The sequence below is a fragment of the Echinops telfairi genome, unplaced genomic scaffold (genome assembly GCF_000313985.2).
Source record: "Echinops telfairi isolate 266 unplaced genomic scaffold, ASM31398v2 ScPeMD7_2291;HRSCAF=2852, whole genome shotgun sequence".
Lineage (NCBI taxonomy): Eukaryota > Metazoa > Chordata > Mammalia > Afrosoricida > Tenrecidae > Echinops > Echinops telfairi.
Genome location: NW_022106189.1, coordinates 9,673,083 through 9,683,209, shown reverse-complemented (window position 1 = coordinate 9,683,209; position 10,127 = coordinate 9,673,083). Strand labels below are relative to the sequence as shown.

General features: G+C 37.2%; 1 protein-coding gene across 1 annotated transcript in view; it reads right to left on the bottom strand.

Annotated features, from left to right (window-relative positions):
- LONP2 (lon peptidase 2, peroxisomal) overlaps positions 1–10,127 on the bottom strand; it is a 175,447-nt gene that overhangs the window by 39,986 nt on the left and 125,334 nt on the right. Inside the window, exon 11 of the mRNA XM_004704690.3 lies at positions 2,335–2,468. Within this exon, the coding sequence (XP_004704747.1) occupies positions 2,335–2,468 (134 nt within the window). The remainder of the gene's footprint in view (positions 1–2,334; positions 2,469–10,127) is intronic.

Sequence of the window (10,127 nt, the reverse complement as noted above, 5' to 3'; positions counted from 1 at the left end):
CAATAAATGTACAAATGTGCTTTACACAATTGATGTACGTATGGATTGTGATAAGAGTTGTATAAGCCCCTAATAAACTGATTAAAAAAACTTAAGTGACTGGACACTATTTCCATGTATAATGAGAGTTGGAGATAGGGAAAAACTTTCAGTAACACTCCTTCACTAAGGCAGAGGTGTGTCTGTTGGACTACGACATGTCATGAAAAAGGAGTGAGAGCATGAAAATAGCAAGCATGGTGGTCTCAGGTTAGTGGTCACCCGGAAAGGAGAGAGATTTCAATCGAAGTCCAATAACTTCATAACTTTCCGATAGGAGTCATTTGCTTCTTCTCACACTAGGACATTTCATCATCAAATTCAAAGGAGAATTTCAATTCCTGTAATCTCCAACAGGCAAAGTTTAAGGTAAAATGTAGTCCACTTAGTAGAGTTTCCAAACTGAAGCTTTCTGGTGTGGTCTATGAATAAGGTGACCAGATGTCCTGCTTTTGAACAATTTTTCCCGCATCCCGCGGCGTTTTTTAAAAAGTCCCGATTTTTGGAAAGAATGCATGACAAGCTAGGGTATACGGTTTTCGGCTGCCACGTGGCTATTTCGACAGGATGTGAGTTTTATCAATGGTGTCCCGCTTTACCAATGTTAAAATCTGGTCACCTTATTTATGAAGGATGCTGTGTGCTGTAAATGGACAAAATTTAAAGCCCTGGTTGTTTGTAACATGCAGGCCAGGTCACTAAGAGGTAGATAGAAACTAAGTCAAAAGTGCCTGATTAGGAATATAGTATGAGGCATATTCTTCCACTAGGGGTAATATTAAGAGTTTTGTTAAGAGATTTTCCCAATGGCAGGTTGCCCCTACGGGTTTATCAACAATGAAGGAGATCACTTTCTCTGAGCCAGACAAGTCGCCACCCCTGCTCATTTCTGGACTTGAATTTCTATTAAGGTTCACTGAGCTCGCTCTCTTTCTCTTATTTTGAATAATTTCACTGAGCACTCTGCCCCCCCGCCCCCACTGAGCATTCTTGGAGTGTATGGATTGATTTGTGGTGAAGGTGGAACAATGCTATATATATAGCAAGAACTGATTGTCTTCTAACTCTTAACACATGAAAACTGACCCCAGCTGAGGTGAGGCCTCCTCTGATAAAGTGGTGTTTAAGATGTACAAATAAGAGAATAATGTATGATCATAAGCATACCATCTTGACAATCTTTGTCCTTTTGTGATGGACTAACTTCACTCAGCATAACAGTTTCCAGGTTTATCCATGTCATGATGTGCTTTGTGGCTTCAGTGCTGTTTTTCAGAGATGCGTAATAGTCCATTGTGGCCATATACCAGAGCTTCTTTAGCCATCCCTCTATTTACGGGTGTTTGGGCTGTTTCGAGCTTCTTGCCATTGTAAACTGTGCTTCAATATCCATGGGGGAGCATACATGTTTATGTTGTGTTTCTTGCTTCTTTGGGGTATATACCCACAAAGGTACTGCTGGATTGTATGGGATTCTATTCCCAGTTGTTTTAGGTAGCGCCATATTGCTTTCCAAAATGGTTTACAAACCCAACAGCAGTGTATAAGAGTTCCAGTCTCTCTGCAACCTCTCCAGCATTTGTAGTTTTCCGTTTTCTAAACTTGGGCTATTGTTGGTGTAAGGTGATATGTCATCGTTGTTTTGAGTTGCATCTCCTGGATGGTTAATCATTGCGAGCATTTTTTCATGTGTTTGTTATTGGCTACTTTGTATTGCATGAACTAATCCTTAGTGTACTGGTTACCAAGTGAAATGTCCCCATTTGATCATTTTAGTGAGAGAACTGTTTCCATGACCCTTCCTGTCCCCACCTCCAAGATTATGTATTTTTGAGAATATAATATAAACTACATGTGTGGAAAAACCACATGAAGCGATTCCAAAGAAAAAGATCTGCCTTTTGAGTACCTGGACAACTTGGGATTCTTAAAGCTAGAACGATTTTCTATGATACAAGTCATGAGTGAAAAACAACATTTACCAGAATCAGAAAGAAATAGGAGAACATCAAAACCCACACATAAAGCATTTCATTGTTACAAATCTGGGGAAAATTACTCTATCCCTAATGTTATAATACTGATTATCACTTCAGATAAAACTCTCTATTATTTGTAAAAGAGAACCCTTTTTATAAAATACATCCACCGTAAAATTGTTACTTAGTAGAGGCATCTATTAGTGGAGTGGTAGCTTTATTCCAAGGACCACCCAACACCATCCTTTCAAACCTACGTTTCCTTTGCATTTGCTTCTAGCCAGCAGATCTGAGCACCCCAGTCAAGTTCACAGACCTTCTCCTTCAGTCACATCAGAACGGTCCAACTTGGCTTCCTTATGCTGTCCTTCTGCCACCTTCACGGCAACAGCTCGGCAAATGGCTCCAAACCTCCTGTCCAGAGAACGAACTCCGGCTTCTCTGGTATATCTGTCATCATAAAAGAAAAAATGAATTATTTTAGCTAAACACTGTCTGTGAAAATAGAAATAATATGGTTAATATTTTTACTGAAGTTCATTATATTTCCTATCACTTGATCCAACTTTGGTGGCTTACCTGTTACTCTGATGCGAAAGCTAAGCTACTGGTCTTTTAAGCATCAGCAGGGTTACCCATAGTAGACAAGTTTCAGTGAGGCTTCCAGATAAAAACAGACTAGGAAAAAGGAAAAGGTGTTCTAATTCTGAAACAAAACAACCCCAAACAAACAAGTACTGTCCAATCTGACCTTATGAATAGCACAATAAACCTTATGCCTGATCACGTGCTGGAAGCTGAGTGCCTAAGTTTGGAAGAGCTGCCTCCTCAACGGAGACTAAACTTTTAATGACAGGGACAGTGAAAAACTTGAAGAAAGACCTTCATTTGATGATGTGGTACAACTCAAAATGAGAAGAATCAGCCGTAACTATCCAAATAGTGGAATATAGTATGAACCTAGGAAATGAGAAATTAAAAAACATGAAATAGAGCACATAAATATTGATATTCTAGGGATTGGTTAACTGAAATGTACTGGTATTGACCATTTTGAATCAGACCATATTATGATCTACTATGGCAGGAATGATAAATTTAAAAGGAATGAAGTTGCCTTTATATTAAAAACAGTATTTCAAGGTCTATCCTGAAGTCAAACAGGCATACAAGGCAGAACAGTTAATATAATTATTACTCAAATTTATGAATCAACCACTAAGCAAAAATGAAGAAATTGAAGATTTCTAACAACATCTGCCTACCACTCATTGCCAGTTTATCATACTGTTGTGGCTTCAAGTTGTTGTGATGCTGGGATTTAAAATATCAGCAAGGTCATCCATAGTGGATAGGTTTCCAGATAAAGGCAGATTAGAAAGAAGGACAATGCGATCCATGTCTGAAAATAGCCACTGAAAAACTTATGAATTACAATGGACCACTGTTTCACCATTTCAACATACTTAATCAATTTGTATAATAAGCAAATTATTTGAGAACCTGGACTAGGTGAAGAGGAACATTTGGATTGGAGGAAAACTCAATAACAATGTATAACATACAGGTGATGCAATCTTGCTTGGTGAAACTGAGGAGGGCTTGAAGCACTTACTAATGAAGATCAAAGTCTATAACCTTCCTCATGTATTTCACCTCCACATAAAGAAAATATAAATCCTCACAACTATATTATTAAGCATCACTAAGATAAATGGAGTAAAGATGAAAGTTATCAAGGGTTTAATTTTATTTGTATCTACAATAATGCCATAGGAAGTAGTAGTCAGGAAATCAAATGGCACAGTGCTTTGGAAAAATCTGCTACAAAGATTTTAGAGTGTAAAGGGCAAAGATGTCACTTGGAGGACTGAGGCATGCTGGACTTAAGTCATGGCACCTTCAATCACCTCGTCTGCTTGAACTAGCTGGACAATGGGTAAGGCAGACTGAAGAAACTGATGCCTTTAGATTACGGTGTTGCAGAAGAATATTGAACATAACATGGGTTTCCAGAAAAGCAAATATATCTTGGAGGAAGTAGAGCCAGAATGCTCCTTAGAAGTGATAACACATACTTTGCTATCAAGTGATGACAAGACTTTGCTACACATACTTAGTTATCATGTTATCCAGAGGGACTAGTTCCTGGATACCAACTTGATAGCATGTAACAACTCTTTTGTGAATAGTAATCTCCCAACACTTAAAATTGCGTATTTGGGGGAGGGTGGAGGGAGGGAGGAAATGAGCAAACGATACTGAGGGCTAAAGTAGAGGGCAAATGTTTTGAGATTGATGAGGGCAACAGGTGTACATATGTGCTTGACTCAATGGATGTTATGTATGGACTATGATAAGTATTGCACGAGCCCTCAATAAAATAATTTAAAAAAAAAGAATAATGAGGGTAACAAATGTGCTTTATACAATCGATGTATGTATGGATTGTGATGAGTTGTATGAGCCCCCAACAAAATGACTTTAAAAAAAACTAAAAAAAAAATTGTGTACTTATATATTATTTTTTAAACATTCAGATGCATTTTCAGCCATAACATTTTCCTCTATACAGATTATCATGAACTATTGCTGTATAAGAGTACTTCATAAGAGTACAAAAGTTTCTAAGAATGCTATATAATTTATAATTATTTAAAATGTCTAGTAAAACGGTTGAAAAAACAAACATAAAAAACATGTCCAGCAAAGGTGGTGACCTAGAAAGATAATGCTAAACAAGCCTTCTTTACTGAAGATGTGAAAATAGATAAGAAAAGAAAACCCGGAGCCCTGATTCTCTGATGAAAAAAAGCTAAATGAGTTTAACACTAACAACACAAGAGACTGTCATAGGGGGATGGAACTATCTCCCATACATGGAAGAAGCACAAGTCCCCATTTGTGTGCTCAGCAGTGACTACCAAACTCTATTTGACCTGGGTGAAGCTGGTGGAAGTTACCAGAACTCCAGGCTTGACAGAATTGGCATAGACCTAGTTTTAAACCAGCAGAGAAGGAGGGCACACATATTCACCAACTCCCAGGACCTGGGTGCAGCAGAGCTAACTTGAGCTATTTTTAAGCCACCAAAGCAATAATAAAAGGGCATGGCCCACACATTTGCAACTTCTGTGGCAGAAGCCTCAAGAAAACTCATTTTGACTCTCTGGGAGACTATGAATACTCGGGGGCTACTGGTGCTGGCCTGGGATTTTTTTTTGCTTTTTTTTTTTTTTTTTAGAAACTGACAAAGAAGAGGCACAGGATGAAGTGAGGCGGAACAATAACTCCCTCAAATCAAAACCAAACTCATTGCCATTGCGTTGATGCTGACTCATAGCAGCCCTATAGGACAGAGCAGAACTGCCCTTGTAAGTTTCTGAGACTGTAACACTTTACGGGAATAGAAAGCCCTATCTCTCTCCCATGGAGCAGCTGGTGGTTTTGAACTGCTGACTTTGAGGATTGCAGCCTAACACATAACCACTACATTACCAGGGCTCCTACTCCATAATCCCCTAGTCTCAAGAGAAATCATACACTTCCACTATCACAGACCTGTAGCTGTCCTCTGACAGTATGCAGCAAAGTGGGTCCTTGGAAAGTATATACTAGTGAATGAAAAAGAGAAAGTAGCTCTAGATTGGAGACTGGGTCTTCTTCTTTTTTTAAAACAATCTACTTTTTAAAATTTTTTGCTGTTGTAGATTTGTGTATTTGTTAAAAAAATCATTCCATTATTGATCCACCAGACAGAAACAACTGTCCCAACATGCCTCAGCTCCTCTGTATCCCCCCAGCTATACCTAGTGGGCAGGACCATCATCCACACCAGAACCACCTGATCAACAAATTCAAAACAAAAAACAACAAATAAACTTGATGTCTTAAAGATAAAAGACAATTAATTATAGCTCACCTGAAGAAGCGAGACAGAGTAGCACAAGTAAGTGACCAATATACAGAGCCACAAGGCCTTCCTAAAGAAGAGAAGGCATTGAAACCAACTGAAAAGGTATTTAGAAGAATGGTTCAATGGATGGCATAAATACTATAAAATAATTCAGGAAAACATAGTGAGAGAAATCTGAAAAAAATTAGAAACCATACAAAAATTGTAAATAGAAATCGAGATTAATACTAAGATGCTGGAAATAGATAATACACTAAAAGAGCAAAACAGTACAACTGAATCATTAGAGGGCTGAATTAGTGACTTGAAGATAATTCGATACCAAATTATAAGAACAATCAAATAATGAGAAAGAAAAAGTCAAAGAAAGTCTAAGAATTATGTGAGCAACATAGAGAGGAATAGTATAGAATGACTACAATTCCGGACCAGGAAGAAACCAAACCAAACCTAAGCACAGAAAGTACTGTTCAAGAGCTTCTGTTAGAAAATTTTAGAAACATCACGAAGGAGAAAGTAGCCACACAAAAAGCGGAAAATAATCCCAAAAGGATAGACTCCAAAATAAAGCCATGATGACATCGCAGAATCTTACTTTCAAAAATAAAGAATGAAAGCATCCCGAGCACAGCTCAAGAACAAGGCAGTTTCTTACAAAGTGGAACTACTACTGATCTCTCAGGAGAAACCACTGCAGGCAAGAAGGCAACGAGACAACATATATAAAACTATGAAAAAAACAACAACAGCCAAGATTACAGCAAAATTGTTCCTCAACTCTAAGGATGAATGAAATAAGAGCATTTCATAATTAGTAAGAAATTAAAGGAATCTGTGCAAACAAGATCAACTTTACGGAACATACTAAGGCGAGTTTTCTTTGGGCAGAGAATTAGCAATAGCACAGACATCAATCTGGGATCAACATACAAGACAATACCACCAGAAATCAGCACCAGTCAAGAAACAGTAGGAGAATAGATGAGAACGCAGAATCTAACAATACGCTGCTTATAAACCAATTTATAAACTATCAAGGGCTCATGCGGGAGGGGGGAGCGGGGAGGGAGGGGAAAAATGAGGACCTAATGTCCGGGGTTTAAGTGGAGAGAAAATGTTTTGAGAAACGATGTACAAATGCGCTTTACACAATTGATGTGTGTATGGATTGGGATAACAGTTGTATGAGCCCCTAATAAAATGTTTAAAAAAACACACAAAAACTATAAGGATACTAATATTGAAAAATATTAAATAAACATTTAAATTCAGGTTCTATAACCTGCTTTATGTACACTCATCTATTTCTCACAATAATTCTTGAAGGTAGATATAAGACACATGTAGACATTGCCATCAACACGTGTAATTTATTTAAGCCATGTTAAGCTTATGTTTTAGTAGATCCTGTCATCTCATTTGAATACTAAGCTTAATAATGTTTGTTTTTGTTTCAGTATTAGTAATTTAAAACTTGGTATTTTGAATATATAAACATTAATGCTTGTAATAGACATTAGCATAATAAAAGATGTGGCTATTTCTAAATTTTCTTCCAGCTCAAAATTGCTTTCTTTTATAGTTAGATTAACTAGATACTCATTCTACTTCTGAGAAATAATAATCTTTTCATGAACAGGTAGAAATTGCTCATGTGGGCATTTAAGAGAATTTCAAATTGATAAATTGTGTAGGTTGAGTTTAGACATAAAAACATCAAAGAAGAAAAGCTCCTTAAATATTTAGCTATATTTATTTCTTTCTGAGATAAGAAAAATCTGATAAGGATGGGAGAAGATTTTGTACTGTACTGACATGAAAAATAAAATTTATGAACTTAAAAAAAAAAACACACCTTAGACAAAAAGACTAAAAATCAAAGGATGGAGAAAACAAAACAACCCTCCCCCCCTTGTGGCAATCAAATAAAAACAGTAATGGTAATAACAATCTTTGATAAAATATGACTTCAAGGCACAGTTTACCATGAATGACAAAGAGGGACACTTATAATGATAAGGGGCAATTGAACAAGAAGATAAAGACATAATAAATGTTTATGTACCTAGTCAGGAGCCCTGGTGGTGTATCGAATATAATTGTGGGTTGGATTCATTATATTGAATAAAAATATTTGGCTGCTATCGCATGGCCAGCAATTCAAACCCAATAACCACTTCATGGGAAAAAGAAGAGGTTTTCTGGGTCCTGTAAAGATTTAGTGCCGAGGAAACTGAAAGGGCAGTTCTATCCTGTCCGACAGTGCCATGAGTCAGCAGCATCTCCATGGCAGCGAGTTTCCTTTCTTTGAGGATGCACTCAATGAAAGATCTTCATAGTTCATCTATCAAACTCATATAGATTTGAGGAGAGGAACACACAATACTAAAATCCAAATAGGAGATTTCAATATACTATTCTTGAGGGAGGACAGAACAATTAGAAAAAGCTCAAGAAAGACACAGAAGAACTTAGCAATCAATTTGACTTTGCAAACATATGCAGAACACTCCATCCAACAACAACATAATATATATTCCTTTGCAGTGCAATGGAGCATTCTCCAGGATAGACCATACACTAAGCTACAAAGCAAGACCTAATAAACTTGAAAACACCAAGATATTACAAACTATTTTCTCAGATCACAACAACATAAAATTGGAAATCACAATAGGAAGATCAAGGGGAAAAATCAGATGCATGGGAATTGAACCATGCCCTGCTTTAAAATGACTAGGTAGCTATAGACAACAAAAAGCAATCAAAGTTAACTAAATTGGCGAAGAAGGAAAATTATTTTCAGATGATATGATTCTATATGGAGAAAACTCCAAGGATTGACAAGAAAACTGCTGAAAATAATTGAAAGATACAGCAACGTGGTAGGGTGCACGATCAATATGCTAAATTTCATTGGATTCCTACATACTAATGAAGGGAGCTCTGAAAAGGAAATCAAGAAAATAATACAATTTGCAATAAGCTACCATAAGATGAAATACTTAAAAAATAAACCTAACTCACCAAGAGCAATGATCGACGCATAACCTGTTCCCCCACCCCCCCTTCCCCAGGGGGACAAATAACAGATGCATCAAAAATTTTCACATAAAAAGTAAAAAAAGAACTCTAGATTTGGGCGGTAAATTGGCTATAACGTTGGACAAGGTACTAATCTCTAAAATATACAGAACTGCAAAGTCTCAGCAAGGAAAACCAGTAACAACAACAAATAACCCAAATTAAATATGGGCAGAAAAGATGGACAGTTCATTAAAGATGACATTGAGTTGATTACCAAAACATTTAAGAAACGCTTGTGATCATTAGTCATCCGAGAGATGAACATGAGATACCAATTAAAACGATGATATATCACCTCACCTCAGAATTGATAAGTTCAAAACAAAACAAAACAGTAACAACACAGAAAACAACAAATGCTGGATGGGGTGGCAAGAGATTGAGACCTTTGTTACCCTATCATAGCCGGCAGTTTCAAGATAGATCTTGAAATGTTTTTGTCTGACTATGAATATGACGCCACACCTCTTGAGTTTATCTTTCCCAGCATGGTAAACAATATGACTGACGACTTCTAATTGTTCTACATTCATACTTTCTACATAGCAAGTTCTGATAATTAATAGACATTTACAGCTGTTTCTTCTCATTTTACGTCATGCCCCATTAACAAATGAAAGCCCCAAATTTACTCCATTCATGCCACTGCTTTCTACTTTGAGAGGGCAGATCTTCCTCAGTCTTCTGACCTAGAGGCTCTTCCTTTGGCACTATAGTGACAGTGTTCTGTTGCTAATCATATATTTTTCAGTTCCTTCTTTATAGTCTGTTTTTAGTTGGAAGCTCTACTCAAGCCTGTTCACCTTGGTTTGCCCCTGTTGGTATTTGAAATACAGGCTCCACAGCACCCAGCATCACAGCAAAACACAAGCCGCCATAGCACAATAAACTGGCAGACAAGTAGTGAAAAGATGCCATCTACGAAGGGGTTCCAAAAAAAAACCCCACCTGTACATTGTTTCTCCCAAAGCCATGAATTTAAATTTTTTTACAAAACAATCTCATCACCTTCAAAGTCCTGTGGGAAACAGAAGGACTTCTCCCAAGTTGTCTCCCCCAAATATATGTCAGACTTAGCTTGAGAATGACTATACAGTGAACCCTCG